The following is a 16,391-nucleotide window of genomic DNA, read 5'->3' on the forward strand; positions in this document are numbered from 1 at the left end:
TTTGTCAGCTGTAGAGTCAGATTTTTAATTCTAGTGTGACATAAAAAGTAAAAGAACTTTTCATTTTTTGTTGAATAACATATGGGGAAAAATTAATTTTATATTGTTTGGTAAGTTTGTGTGGCTGTGCCCTGATTGGATGGACTTGTTTTCCAGAGCCAGGTCATCAGTGCTCATGAAACTATTTGACATTACTTGATTGGTCCTCTGGGTATGATGGACTCATTCAATCCAGCAGATGGTGTTTCAACACAAATGTCTTTCAGCACATAATGAGCACATACTTTATTCTGTGCTGTTATTCTTCTTATTATTACATAACAAAATATGTCCTTACAGACTTATGCTAACTTGGAATGCACACTTTAAAATGTTAGAAACTAAGACTTTGAGTTCATTCAACTCAATAAGTGAGTCAAGTTTGATATCCTCTTAAATATTTACAGCTTGGTGTGCTCAGAGAGTCTGGCATGTGATTACAAAGTCTTTGATGTCTGCTTGATCAGATGATATCAACATGTTGAGTTTATGAAAAGACCAACTCTAATTAGTGGATCAGTATGTGTGCGTGTGTGTCAGTGACAGAGGGGGGAGACTGAGACTGTGGCACTATTCACTTCTAATGAAACCACGAGTAGGTAACAGGGTTGGAGAGAAAATTACATTTCAGTTCTCAAATACTCAACATTGTTGAGAGTCTTCATGAGATGGAATAAATCCTGGAATTTGGTACTTGATAATTCTATTTTGGGTCTTGGATGCTCTTAAAAAAAAAAAAAAAAAAAAAAAAGCTTAATTTAGCTTCATTTTATTTTATTTATCACATTGACCTTTATCAGAATGTCAGAGATGGTGCCGGAGCTACCTGAGCTGGGGCATGTCGTGGTCATGGTCATGCCATTAATAAAAAGGAGAGCTGATGCTGCCATATTGCAAGCCCCGGTCTGAGCAGCAATGATCCAGCTGGGAGTGAGGAAAACTCCACCTGCTGACTGACTGTCCAGTGTTCTCCTGGATGATCTACTCCCACAAAAAAAAAAAGTGTTGTTGCAATAGGAACTGTTTGCTCCTACTGTCCTGAGCATAGCATGAGGCAAACTGTGTACTTTAACTACATGAAGTCTGTTTATCTGTGGTTGTTGTCCAGTACCGAAAGTGACACTGCTCATTATGTGGAGTTACACTTGTCAGACTAACATATACATATTATTTTATACAAAATACACATGATATTAACTGATCATAATTATAAATGTATTCATGTGTATCTTTTCAATGCTGCAGCTCCTAATGGTTTCATTGCATATACCATATACCATGTAATACTGGATAGTATGGATAGTATGACTTATAACAACACAGTTTATCACCAAAACAGTAGACTAAAGCTTTAAAATATAAGTGCAGAAAATAAAACCAAAATATATTTGAGTAAAAGCAGATATTATAATCTGAAAATCCCTGAAATACGATCCCCCACCCCCCACCCCCCACCACTGCAAAGGAAGTGCTCAAAAGGGCCTGGACTGATTTAGCAGCTCCTAGGTCCAAACCAGATGGAAGCTAAGTACAGCCTGGAGAGGAGACACAAAATAATTAATTCAATACAAAGGTTAAAACTAGCATTTTTAATCAAACTCATGATTAAAATGTCATATCTGGCGTGGGAGCAACAAACATACATTACAGCTATGTTAAAAGTATTGTGTTTAGTGTTGTGTGGGCCACAGAAGGTTGGTCACGCCGGTAACGGCAGGTCAGAAATGTGCAACTTCACGACAAGCATTATGTACAGAAATGTACAGAGGAAGCACAGAGTGGACACAGAGTCAATAAATACGAAGACTGAAGAGTAGAGGAGAGGTGCAGTGGGAGATCCCACAGCAGCAGGGGCCTGAAGCAGCATAACTGAGATAATGGAGGAACAACTCCAAGAGGGTGCCTGTCTCTTAAACTAGCAGTTGGTTACACAACAGAAGACCCTGATGGCTGAACGCTGTTGATATAAATCTTCATTCCTAATGCTTTATGGTAATTCATGTATTCAGCTGCTGTTCATATAGCATTTTATATACCAGCAATCTGACATATAGTACTAACCTGTCACTTCTCAGAAGACATGTGGAAGACTTATTACACTTCACACTAGTCTTGTCAAACCAGCTCTGTCTGTAATTTTTAGCTCTCAGTTACATTTGCAAATCTAGTCTCGGGGGCTTGGTACGTACTTTGATGCTTGAGCTAACACTCATATTTTGACTTCATTTTTTAGGGGAAAGGTTTAGTGTTCTGGACAAATGTGTTTCTATAACATTTGTTGAGGCTGGATACAATGCAAACATTGGTTATAATTGTAAAAAGCAATGCTTTTTATTCTGGCAAAGAGTAACTACCAGTTGTAGTCAATTTTGATTTTTAACATTTAGTTAATAGGCCTTATAATTTTAAAAGATATTGTAGAACCTTCCGTACCACTTATCAAAAGATTTTATTGCATGTATTTGAGCTTGTATGTATACATTTGACCCTGTGCGGATTAGCAAAATTCCAAAATAAATGTAATCTTGTTCACCCTTTTTTATTGTGAAAAATGTATGCTGTATAATCGATCCACCCTGGTTCTAGGGTGAGTTTATGTATCCTTGTGACCACAGACTTGTCTGAAATTTATGCTTTTGACTTGCATCCTGGACGACATTATGGAGCACTAAAATAAAAAAAAAAATCATTTTTTTATTATGAAAAAGGTTCACTTTTACAAAACACAACACTGTTTAAGCTACACATTTCCTTTAATTTAACCAAACATCACAATCATCAGGAAAAAAAAAAAAAGCATAAAACTCTAAAATCCTTTAAAAGCTCTCTCTGTGTCACAAACTATTTCTGTGACAGGAATCACAACCTGATGTCCCTGAGCAGAGAGAACAAAAATACACATATGAAACCATTTCAATATAGTTGTCATTTTGCCTACTGTAGCCTATCTATTGGGAGGAATGAGAAAGGGTGGGTAGATACGACAATGAAACGGCACAGTGTTGGCATATTCACAAGAAAATAACATATTAATAAATTAAATTTGATCACATGAAATGTAACATCTTTATTTGACACAAGGAACACAGGAGTGAAGAGAAGTTCTTGCTTGGCACGAGAGGTGTAAAGACTCAGTACAAGCTTTGGCACCACTGAGGAATTTTTAATCATTACAGTCACGAGAATTTAAAATGCACCACGTGCAAAGAATCGTCAGTGACGTGTTTGGCTGCACATTATGCCCAAACCTATTCCTTTATGTGCTCGGAGCAATGTACAGCACTTTATCTGAAGGCGGTTCTAGAAGATGTTTATGCACTTGCATGCTTTTAATGTTTAATTGAGTGTGTTAGGAGACAAATTCAAAGCTAGACTATCCTGAGCAATCCATCAGGGATTTCGTTTCCTTTCTTTACAAAAAAATTATAAAAATTAAAAAATAATCCACCTATTTAGGATTGCACCCTTACAACATTATCACTGGGCAGTTAAGCAAAAGAAGACCTTCTTCCTTGTCCAAAACAACCCAAAAAAGGGTGCATACATTGCCCATAATGCAGCTTAACAGACAACAATTTGGTCGAAACTCAATTTCGCACCACAAGCAACGAAACTTAAATAGAGATGCTTCTGGTCTGTTAAGCTTGCTTCTTTGTAACTCCTGCCCCCCAGAATTCCTTCAACTTTCACACCTGTAGTCTTCAGCCTCAATCAGCACTGACTGAAGTGACATCACTTGCTCCTTTGGGAGCAACAAAAGACTTTACACAAGTTTTCACACACACAGTAGTTCTCCCTACGACCTGCAAATAGAATCTGACATGTACAAGTGTGGTAGTGAAGTCCATCTTTCAGTTAAACTAGCTGATATAATGAAACAACTTGAGTAATTTACCCATCAGTGCCCACGCTTTAAAATCTATTCTGTAAGAATTAACACCTGAATGTATGCTCTTATTAAATCAAGTGCTCTAAATCATGCCAGATGTTTAGATTATATCAACTAACAATTAGCTGATATTTGAGACCTTAAAGAATTTTTGGGGGACTTTCAAATTATTTGCTTTTGACTTCAATGTATATTTAACATCATAGCATTTTATAAAAAATGTATGCAAAAGAAGTTTGTTTTAGTAGTTTGAGCTACCATATGGCAATATGGCATACTGTGAGGCAGCACATGCCCACTGAATCCCAGCCCTCAAACCTTCAAAGTGTCTTTCACAAGCACTGTGAGCTGAATCGCTAAAGAAATAGTCTTTAGTGAAATTTGAGCCACCAGCTCTTTCATATCTCTGAAGGAGATGACATCATCAGTGAGGGAGGAGTTCAAACATCGCCTTTCTGCATCCCGAGCACGCGTTTAGTCCCGAGTCCCTGCCTCTCCATGATGTTCCACAGCTTCCGCAGGTTCGACTGGGTAATGACATCATCAGGTTTGAGCTGGAGAGCCCGCAGGTAGTTGGCTTCTGCTTCGGTAAGCTTCCCATTCAGGTGGAGGATGGCACCAAGGTTCATCAGAGCAGCTGGGTACTGGAATAAAAAACAGAAAAAAAAAAGAAGGAAGCAGTGAATGTTAGGCATAAGGGTGATAAGATACAGGTTTGTTGTAGTTTTGCAACAGTGCTGACCTTGCATTTATTTGGGCAAACCATTTTAAACCTGCCCTTGTTATTTCTGCATCTGACACAGAAAATGATGTGAGATACACAATTTAGGAAGCTTGCCAGGTCTGGATGGTAGATTAAAGAAAGGGCTCTGGTGAAATTTATTTTAGGCCCTTCTTTAAGAAAATCAAATACCCATTAAATTAGATAGAACGCAATCTCTCTGTGCAGATCAAATAGATAGGAGTATGTCCTCTGACAATGCCGCAGTAAACAAAAAGGTAGCTACAGATTGTGTGTGGGCAAGGGCTCAGTATTTATTGTGATATGCACGATCAAACCCATTGAGAAGAGTGTTTCTGGAGTCCTCTTGATTAAAATGCCATACTTTTAAGTTGCAAAGTGAAACCATATGACCCTGAAAAGCAGTCCAGTTGTGGGGATCTACAAAATCTAAGTCATAGCCATCCGTAACTAACAAATACACCCATATCTCATCCTCAAAATCATCTGCACCTAATCGCCCAGGCCTGGCCTCGTTCCCAGGACTGCATCCCCACTGCATGACATGTTGTTACTAACTTGGAAAGTAAATCAAAAGATTTTCCCAGCATGAACACAACTGTTTGCCTCTCCTCAGCATGGATTTTTCACTTGTTTACGTTCCACTTTTCAGTGATTGTGAGCGCACTCAACAAATGCACACATATAGAGCTTGATTATTTAAAGCAGTGAGAATGTTGGAAAGCTGTTGATTAACTGCAGTTTTTACAGGAAAACAGCTATACAGCTAACTATTTGTTTTTCTCACCTACACAAAAAAGGACAATAATTATAATTAAATGTTATATTTCAGAATTTCAGAGCTCCTCAGTTTTTGATCATACAGGAATTTTGTAGGCAGGAGAGGCATACTTACTCTTACTCTTAATGAGGGTTCCTTTGTTATTCAGGGGAATATGCAACACACTGGCATATTAAATCACACCAAAGCCAATCATGGGACAATAGAATTGGACAGATGAAAGAAAACAGGCAGTTTGAGGGTAAAAGTTTCGGTATTTTTACCCTCTGTGACGAAAAAGAAAGTATCGACCTCTGATCCACAGCTTTTGAGTAGAGGCCTTTAAGCCACAGTGGAATATGATCACATTATCCAGCATATTCTGTTCAATTCTCTTTCTCAGAGGACATTTGTTATAGTATTAAATCACACTCACTGTTACCACAGTAATGACAGGTGCAGTCACATCCACCAGCACTGAAATCTTGAGGGATTATGATCTTAAGCGCATACAAATTACAACATAACCTCATCGTATCATAATTTTTGATTTGCCGGGAGCAAGACATGTACTGTGTCATGATTATACAATTTTCACACGCTGGAAGCATTGCCTGTTCTGCTCAGACTCGACATTATATTTGTGATGAATCTCGGAGTGGGTAAATACAGCGTTTTAGTGTGTAAAATGAAAAACACCCTCGCACCTTTCTCTGGGGGCACATATTCATTGCTTTTCTTAGCACGTAAAGTCAGAGCTGAATCTTTCATGACCTGAAAGCTATTGGATTAAGCCGATATTTGAGAGACTGTCATTCACTAAGCAGACATGTGCAGCGAAAATGTCAAAGAGAAGAGGCACTATAGTCCTGAAAAATGAAAAGAGGAGCCCCTCAGTGTGTCTGAAAGTGCATGTGAAGGCTTTAAGACTGTGAATTATAATGACTGGGATTGAAGAAACATATTTCTTACAGAACAAAATGTAAACACACAGCTTTTCAAATTAAAATGGACAACCAGTATTCTTCTAGTCAAAGATCTGACTGAGCTCTTAAGGCTTAAACAGGATATAAAGAGAAAGGCAGCCTTTCTCTTTAAAAGTGTCAGATTGTATAAAATAGTAATACCAAGCCTATAGATATTCCCTACGGCAGTAGGTCAGATTAGCTTATTTTAAAAAGCTCTCTAAAAGTAAAGAATTAAGGGCCATAGTAACAGGAACAGCACCAATATGGGAACACGAGGCAACGTAAATGAAATTCCTTGTAGGAATAACAAGCACAAAGGCTGTTAGAGCAAAGGTCACAAGTATTATATTACTAGTCTCCATTTTCAGCAAAGTTAGAGAACTAGCTGGGGCAAAGGATACATTAGCTGATATACAACTAAACAGAAACTATACAAGAGGGTTAGCTACATGACTTGGCTATATTATGACTAACTGTTACCTGAATGGAGTGGATAAGACCTAAACTGTTTAGCTAAAATAAGTCTCCAGAACTGATACGTGAGTCAGTCTCCAAGGTTGAACTAAGTAAAGGTCATAAATAGAAAGCAGAAGCAGCTAGCATGTAGCTAGCCAGCTAGCTGCATAAATGCCTAACTACCATAAAATATATCAAATTCCTAATGAAAACAGTTATAGTTCATGGTTAGTTAGAACTAAACATAATAAAACATTTTTGTTTTCCGAGGTCATATATGATAATCTTACCAGTTCTAAGTTACTTGTGTTTAACTTGCGAAACTGTGGAGCAACAGTACTGTGACCACGTTTATTATTTAACATTGTTCAGCACTGCCTGAACTCTCTAACAGGCAAACTTTCTGCTAATTTCTTTAAAAAGTCTTTAGAAATAGTTCTCCAGGTTTCTTGAACGACTTTAAAAGCTCACATGCACCCCGCTGTTAAACAGTAGTGCCCATTCAAAATTTTGTATTGTACAAGTTCTAAGTTGAGGCTTTTAGTTTGCAGGTGTTTAAGCATTATTGTTTTCAGAAGTTTTAATCTGGATTGATGGAAAAATCTCTCTGCCACTTGATTGATCAATTTGAATTAATAGCTTATACATTCTCGATAGCCATTTAAGGGTTAAATATTACACATATTAACACATTTTGTTACCAGAGTAGGTTTTTCTTGATCCAGTTGATTGGGTAGCAAATGACCTAAATATGCAATTTAAAATTTGTTCTTTGCTAAGATGTCTGCTATGTCTAGACACAACACTGACTCATCCTTTTGTTGCTTGGATGAGGCAAAGGTCAGTGTTAAGCAGTTTAACTTGGAATAAACTATAAATTAATAAGAGTTGGCCCAAGACGTTTGCACAATGTGTTAGACAAACACGCTGGGAAACGCTTCTATAAAAGGTGTAGCCTTATAGACTTACACCAGTTAATGCAGTGTAGGCAGGATGAGGTCTAACCCCGTCATATAACTGAACATAAGTCACAGAGCAGGGCATCAGTAAGCACACTAACATAATAAATGACTCCAGGAAGCTCCTTCAGACCTTGTCTAACAACACAGGGGTTCCTATAACTCTAAATCACCTTCCACAGACTAGTCCATGCACCCTTTCCCTTTGAAGTGACTGAGGTATACCAGACAGACAGGCTATAATAGCTCCCAACTTCCTCAACCACTTGTGCAGACATCAAGAGACATGATCTCTGCAAAGCTTGGTCTGTTTAACTATAGTGTTATGATCAAGCATTTACTCTGAAGCTAAGAGCGTGACTTCAGTGTCAGACAACTGAATCACTGAGCTCTTTTCTCACTTGGAATTTGGTTGGTTGTATAAAGGTACCAGTTCACAGGCATGACCAGAACACAGTTTCCATTTCATTTCCAGCACTATCACTGCTTGCCAGGAACAACAGTACTATAACGTAATGTCAGAATGATGGGTAATACATAGTATGTTGTAAATTGAATTTACAGTGCAGGCGTGTGTGTGCATTTCCATGATAAGTGCTAACAGGCCTACCAGTCCAGGTACTTACATCTGGTCTGAGGCTGGCTGCACGCTTGTACTGCCTTTCCGCCGCTTCGTTTAGATTGGCCTGTCTGAAGAGAAAGAAGAGCGGAGAGTAAAAAAATTGCACATTATAAGATATTTTTTATGTTAGATAAAAACTAATATATTTTCCAGCTAATGATTGTATTCACTCATTGTTAAGCTTCTTAGTATATAAATTATTGTGAATATTGTTCATTTAACGTAAGAAAGAAATGTGTATGATTTCACTCATACATAGTCAAATTAATTCATGTAGTCATTAGTGTCATTTAAATTCTGCTGGTGTAGTACTAATAGGCACAATGATACTTAAGCTAAGAAAATTTCACACACACACACACACACACACATACAGAGTAAGCTCCACAATTACATTTTTGGGCCGTTTCTGACAATTATAATTAACAATTTTTCGAGTCATTAGTGAGATCAAATTTCTAAAGAGGGTCTTGAACCTCAAGTTGGTAACTGCTGCTTTTAACTCTTATTTTAAGTAAATACAGATCGACTCAATTTGTATAATACTATTACAAGCTGCAAGATTTCACACTACATTTTTACACACTGCGTTAAAGTATTTGACTGAATAGCAAGTCATAGTGAAAATTATACTACTATTTGTACCTGCCAAGGCTTAAAAAATGACTTACTGGTTTGAAAGACTTGCTTACATTCTGTCTCACGTAATTGTCAAATGACAGTACAAACTCTTTGCCTACTGCAGTGATGTTGTAAAATACTGGAGCTTCTAATATAGCCACCGGTAAACAATATTCTGGGACAAGCGGCAAATAGGCTTGACATAAATGGGATCATGTGTTTGGACACTGATTCACCACATTAGGCCTTACTTTGAGGTTCTCATGTATAAATAGATAAAGAGAAGCAGACGATGTTGATGCCAAGACTGCTTGAAGCACCAAAAGTCCTCCCTGACATGTTACAGCTGGGTATGTACAGTAGCAGTAGTTAATCGGCTCTACACTAACATTATTCATGGAGTACATGATCTGGACTTTGCTGTGCCAAAGTTAATAAAGCCCTTCCTTCCTGACATGCTAATTTGTATTTATAAGGCTTTAAAATAAAGGGCACATTATGGATATCATAGTCATCTCCTAGTGTCCTTCCTTGGTCTTTGTTTTGTTTGGGGAACTGCTAGAGAGTCATTAAATAACAGATAAAGTTACAGGAAGCCACGTTTAAAGTCAAAATCTTTAGGTATCAGGGAGGTCAAAAGTAAAGTCATTTCCTTCTTTTTCTGATTAGAAAATTGCAGACTTCCTAATCCTCAGCCTGAAAAATAAAGCATAGATTTGTGTCGGTAAAACACGTCACTTAACAGCAATGTTACACTTGCATGATGTGTATTTAGAGTTAGTTTGTGCAGAACAATTACAGGCAAATCCTACATTGCACTGGATTGTCAGGTCATTCTTATCATCCTGTTTATGCTCAGTCAGTCACTGCACATAAAGCAAGCCCTGGTTTGTAGCTTATCTTTATTATCAGGCAGGACAGCTTTAGCTTTGACAGGTGGGCATCATATCAATAAACACTAATCCTAATCTGTTTGGATTTATGTCCTGTGGGTCTCATCTTAAAATAACCAGTCGGATCAGAACTCGAAGGAATGACTTATTTAGATTTATCCTTAGGTTCTCGAATGCAAACCTCAGTCAAGCCCTTAGACTTTTAACTTTTTACAAACCCTCTGTGGCAGCGCACTGAGATGCTTCAGAGAAGAAATGACTTTTCCAGATATGTAGAGCAAAAATGAGTTAAGGTTCATCATTCCAATATTTTCCCTCAGTTGCTGGGAGTAGAGGACATTTGCAGTCCCTTTTGACACATTTTAAGATTTATAAGCTGTCCGTGTACACGGTTGCCAAACTTTGAGGGAAAAATTCTCCAATGGCTTCTTTACAAGCCGTGCACAGAAACCTCACCACTTCCATTTATATATGTAATACATAAAAACTTTACCAGCAGCTTTTCCACTGAGAGGACATTTTACTATTCTGTAACGCTGGTATAATTTATATTTGAAAAGATGGCTTTTAAACGGCAGTGGTAAAGAACAAAACCCACAAATGTTGAGGCAGCATGAGGGCAAACTCAGCAAATAATGAATTTCCAAAACACCGTAATTCCTTGAAATATCTGTTCATTCAAAATTCTGTACTAGTAAGGGAATCCCCACGCAGAAACACAGCTTTTTCAAAGTGCGATTTTAGCCAACCTGAGCATATGAGCAGCACTGAAGACCACATCAAACTCAAAGTTGTCCAATTCTGCGGCTCTTTCCGCCATCTCCGCAGCCTCGCCAAGACGGGACTGCTCCAACAGAAATTGTCCTGAAAAGAAAGAAAGATGAGGGTAGCAGAAGTTCTGTTAAGAACCTGTTAGCTCCTGTGTCACAGAAATGGAGCTTATTCGTAAGTCCAGTATGGAAGATCTGTAATCACTCATCCGTCTGCTTCTTGGGTGTTCAGCTGCTAGTCTTTTCTTTACATCTCTTCCATTTTCCCATGCCGTCAGACTCAATACTGACATCATTTTGCACGTTTTGCAAGCTAATAAGCTTTGTTCTGTGTGCTTTAAATGTCAGTGCTTTTCTGTCATTCTGTCTTTCAGACTGTTATTTGTGTGAGATTTGAGACACGTCCTCCCCATATCTGCCTCACATTGGTCATCCAGAACCCCATCCAAGCCTCCATCTTCCCCACCTGCAGCTTCTAGACTCCTGGTGGTCCTATCCTAACTCCTATCAATTCTATCTATCTACCAACCATAATCTAATTTTAAAACAGATAAGCTGAATTTTGCAGGCAGCACGGTGGCACAGTGGTGTTCTCCCCGTGTTTGCGTGGGTTCCCTCCGGGTACTCCGGCTTCCTCCCACTGTCCAAAGACATGCAGCTTGTGGGGATAGGTTAATTGGTTAATCCAAATTGCCACTAGGTGTGCGAGTGAATGTGAGAGCGAATGGTTGTCTGTCCCTGTGTGTTGGCCCTGCGACAGACTGGCGATCTGTCCAGGGTGTACCCCGCCTATAGCCCTATGACAGCTGGGATAGGCTCCAGCGCCCCCCGCGACCCTGAAAAGGATAAGCGGAAGCGAATGGATGGATGGATGGAAGCTGAATTCTGTATCTCAATAAATCCTGTCAGTTTTTTCCAAATGATGTCTCTTTATTGAAATATATTGATAGTGCCCAGAACATGTATCATTAAGCTTCAGATTCAATTCATCTACTAGATGTAGAAATATTTTAGCACATTTCATATAGGGCCATTATTAGTTCAAAATTTCAATTTATTCCTACTACTAATAACACTTTTTGCATCAACACTGAAAATTCTGGCATACTGACATTAGCATTTAGTTTTAAAAATAACTGTGCCTAAGCAAATCTTTATATACAAAATAAAGATACCAGAGCTACGGGGGCTTTTTGTTTCCTTTTCAATTTTACCAAGCAAATGCACAACTGTATTCCTTGTTATCGCACTGCAGCAAACCAATGGGATTGGAATGAGATGGGGACATCTTGTAGAAGAGTAATGACAGGTAAAGATGGTGACTGGTGTGTAAAGAAACGAAGATGAATGGAAGCTGAGTAAGAAATGCGTGAGACAGAAAAAGAGGCAGGGAAAGCAGGAGACAAGTCCGACAGTGATAGACTGAAAGATTGTTGTTTTGCTCGGCAGCGTTTGAGAACACAGATGAGACGCAGGTTTTCATGGGTTTTCCTGTGTGAGTCTTGCCACCTGGTTCAGCACCTTCAACTCCCTGCACCAGCGGCTATAAATGAACAGCCAAGCCTAACCACAGATGTTACTGAATGCTGGAAAAAATTGCAATGTAGGGATAAACTCAGGTGTATGCCTGTTTGCATTCTTGCACTGAATGCTAACTGTGTTTGCCTGAGATTCCCGAAAACCAAGCGCACTCCAAAGGAGACTACCTAGAAATGGTTCTGCATTAAAATGAGAACAATGACAGGAAAGGGGTCTTTGTTTTAGCTTTCACCCTCTGTGTCCTTCCTTCCGAGCACATCTTTGTACGTGTATTTGGTGTTCTATAATGTGAACAGATAGCATCACTCCTAACATACTCACACCTGGAGATTATCCAGTGACCCCAGGATAGCAAAGGCAGCCAGATGTGCGATAAAGGGAGGAGGCAGCCCAAATAAACATCACTTATAGCAAAAAGCTACAAGATAACATTGGAAAAAAAGAAAATGGAGAGAAAGAGCGTAAGGACTTCAGAAGGGGAAACTGCTTCGTCCAAAGTCAGCAGCAGACAGACCCTTCATACACTGACCAATCTAAACTGAAAACCAAAGATATCAGTGCAGAGAAAGCACCGGGAGGAATAGAAGGAGATAAGAGGAGAAAGGGACAATGCACAATGGTGCTTTGAGCGGGATAACACAGAATTCATTTCCTATGAATATCCCGGAGATAGCCCCTTGGAGCAGAAGGGAATCTGTTCTTCCAAGCTGATATGAAAAGCCTCAATAACAGCGGCGTGGGAGGAACACGGTACCGTGTTTAACAATCGTAAAATGTGTATTCAGACTCTGTCTTCTCACGCAGATAAACGCAGCATACGTGGCTTTTTCTGAGTGTGTTTGCACCATCTGCAACGCTTCAAACAGCTCCAACAGTGCCAGCACTGGTACAAACAAAAAAATGAAATGACAGCGTGTTACCGCCATTATTTTACGGAACTCTAATAAAAGCACTGAGAGATTTGACATTTCTGGATTATTAACTCCCAGCTTTGATTTTTTTCCCCATAATTCTTATCGAGTTACATAAGCAATCAGAGTGGAACCAGTGTGGTTTATAACATTATTTGTCAAATGACATGGTAAATTTAATTGCACTCTGAGGGTGACGCCATTAAGTTTTTGTCTTGGTTTGTGGAGGGTAAAGAATTGCGAGTGTGAGCACAGCTGAAGGCAGCAGAGGCCGATCATAACCGTATTAATGCAACGCCTTACAGTACTGGCAGCCATGCATGATTTAGCTGGTAGAAAAACACTTCAAACTAGATTGTCGCTAAAATAACTTCAAAACTGTCCGTCAACTACAGGCAGACACTTCTGAAGATAAAGGCATTCATGGTTTTATAATTAGAATATCTATTTTTAAACAGGCTTTGTTTAACATGTCTCTAAATAAATCTTTTAATATATTTCTTACCGTAGTGCATGTAGCAGTTTCCTTTCGTCGGGTCTAGCTGAATAGCTCTCAGGTAATATCTCTCCGCTTCTGTTTTCTGCCCCTTAAAAAGCAAAAAGCAACTCAAGTCATTATAAATGATGGTTGAACATGAGTTTTTTTGAGAGGTTTTTGTTACATCCTTGATTATTCCACTTATACAACATAACCTGAACACTGCAGGCCTGAAAGAAAGCATACTGAAATAAATGCACTTCGGGGTAAATCAATACTGCCAAACACTTGTTCATTCATAAGCTCCTCTTTTCCCATCAAATTAATTCTTTTTAGCTGTAAAGACAGCTCTGAAATCTAATATACATATTAAAGATTAAAACAAAGGGTTAAAAACATAAACCTTAAAAAAAGCTAAACCTACTTTCAGCTGCTCCCGTATTCACAAGGGTTCACCACAGTAAGTAGCGCAACATGTTTTATTTGGCACACTTTTTATACCAGATGCCTTTCCTGATGCAAACCCAAAGGGATTTGCGTCTCCTCCCAGGATGGAACAGGGAAGCTAGGCAAATGGTGAATGTTTAAACCACAACACTATTGTTTTGACATGGTTTAAAATGGTATAGATTATGCTGACCACCCACAGTACATATTATGTAACACACAATATGTATAGCTGGGCCTGAGCATGTATTTCTTTGCATCTGAAAAACTGTAGTGCATCAGCAGGCCTCATTTGAGTCAGAGCAACCCAACTTCTTTATATCTGCAGAAAAGAGACGCTATTAAAAAACACAGCCGCACAATCTCTCATGCCAAACCGTTAGAGGAAAAACCTCCAAGGTGTTGGTGTGGGCGCATTTGTGTGCAGACTCTATTGCCTCTGTTCACGAGGCTGAATTTCTCCACCTCTTTTGTTTCACACGTCAGCGCCGATTGCTTCTATATTGCCAGCGGACTTGTCATGCAACAAGAAATGAGGCTTGCTTCATTAGCTTCTCCCAGTGCCGCCAATCGCTCTAAGTGAATGACCGAATATCAGGCATAGATGGCTTATTTCACATTTTCTTTGGCTCCACACTCTTTACATTCAATTAAACCTTTTCCCTAAACATCCATCAGAAAGTACAGTGGTTCAGTCCATTTAGGTAGAAGCAAATCATCATTTAGCAGATTTATGGACGAGTTCAGGTCAGTGGAAAAAGGATGATTTTCAAACAACTATCAAAAGGATATTCCGTGATTTGTAGCTGAGTAAAAGGTTAGTTTAGGTGCTTCTACGTACTTTATCGTGCGGTCTTCCACAGTGCAAGACCATAGTTAGAGTTAGCGCCGAATTATCTAAATATACGGCTGAGATTAAAGTCATAAGTCTCATGGTGTTGAATGACCACAAATTTCCTTAATGCACACCACACCACTCTGACTCCAGCAAGATACGTCTGACAGACAAGGAGGCCTGTAATATAGTGGAAAGAGTACACTAGCGGCTTTGGAGTTGCACTTGTTATTTGCTCACGGATGTGGACGTGTGCGAGACTATCAGGTTCTGCCTATTATTTTGTGGATTTACATATGTAGCTTTTTTGTGGGCAACTTTGAAAGCTGAAATGTGGTCACTTTCGAGCTAAAATATTCCACGTTTCAAAGAAAAACAGTGTAGGCTGGGGTGAACCACAGTACAAGGCTCTAGTTTGACCTTTCCTTCCCCTGTCTGTATTGTTGATTGACTCTAGCAGGATGGCCAAAAATGTAGCTGATGGAGTGATTCAATAAGGAAGGAGAGTAATTGAATAATAAGCCCATCCACTGGCCTATTGTCCCGAGCCCATCCAATCTCATGTTTCTTAAGCCCTCTAGTAGTGGAGGTGGCCTCGTGGTGAGTGCATAGATCTGGAGCCCCTTGAGCATAAGGGAGCAGAGCAGATGTCCGGCCACCCTCGGCGACTCTAATGTGAACCTACTTAAGGTGTGTGTGCGTATGCTGCATATCTTTACATCTTTCAGCAAAGACGGGGAACTGGTCAGAGGTAAGGTTTAAAGCCCTTAGGGTTTGCAGCTGCCAGTGTGCACATAACGGTTTTGTAACTTCAGCTCGGTTGTGTTTTTATTCAGCACCCGAAGCCGTGGAAGGAGAGAGGTCAGCGTCGTTAAAAAAGGTTACGCAGGAAACACAGTTTGTCTCCCAAATCTAAACTTGACTCAGCTGCTCACACATCTGTCACATGCATGTGTATTTGTTTTTGTTTAATGGAATGGGAGAGGTGGAGGAAGTACAAGAAGTGACAGGAAGTTTAACATTTAGAAGTTGGGCAAGTTTGTGTGTCCTTGGATGTCTTCTAACACTCCCATGAATATACAGGCACATGTAATGAAAGACAGAAAAAAAAGAAACATGGTTTATCAGGGTCATCCAATCACAGAGGGATTGCTCTCTGCTTCCCTGACCTTCAGATGTCAGCCATGCATTTACCCTGCTCCAACACAGCAGTTTGTTGGCATCAGTCCTGGATCAGGATCATCCTAAGCTCACCCAAAATCTATTTAACATTTCTGCCTTCAGTTTTTCAGTTTTTTTTTCTTTCACACTGTGTGGAAAGTGTGTGAAAAGTGTGAAAGTTCTGTCCAACTAGTAGCTGCAAGGGTCACACAATGAATTTTGAATCCACCCTTGCCTTTCATACTCAGAAAGCCCATATGTAATAACAGTTATCACAGCTCTTCAGTCTCTGCAGGGAAAT

The 16,391-nt window shown here is 39.3% G+C and overlaps 1 protein-coding gene across 1 annotated transcript in view; it reads right to left on the reverse strand.

Moving 5' to 3' along the window:
* Positions 1-1,608: 1,608 nt before the first annotated feature.
* The window catches only part of LOC146369262 (protein O-mannosyl-transferase TMTC2-like), a 66,586-nt gene continuing 51,803 nt past the window's right edge, over positions 1,609-16,391 (reverse strand). The window contains exons 9-12 of the mRNA XM_084909620.1: positions 13,675-13,756; positions 10,699-10,813; positions 8,440-8,503; positions 1,609-4,572 (exon numbers count right to left, since the gene is read on the reverse strand). Coding sequence (XP_084765746.1) covers positions 4,369-4,572; positions 8,440-8,503; positions 10,699-10,813; positions 13,675-13,756 — 465 coding nt within the window. The 3' untranslated portion in view covers positions 1,609-4,368. The remainder of the gene's footprint in view (positions 4,573-8,439; positions 8,504-10,698; positions 10,814-13,674; positions 13,757-16,391) is intronic.

The sequence above is a fragment of the Perissodus microlepis genome, chromosome 17 (assembly GCF_051167445.1).
Source record: "Perissodus microlepis isolate ML-2025 ecotype Zambia chromosome 17, ASM5116744v1, whole genome shotgun sequence".
NCBI lineage: Eukaryota > Metazoa > Chordata > Actinopteri > Cichliformes > Cichlidae > Perissodus > Perissodus microlepis.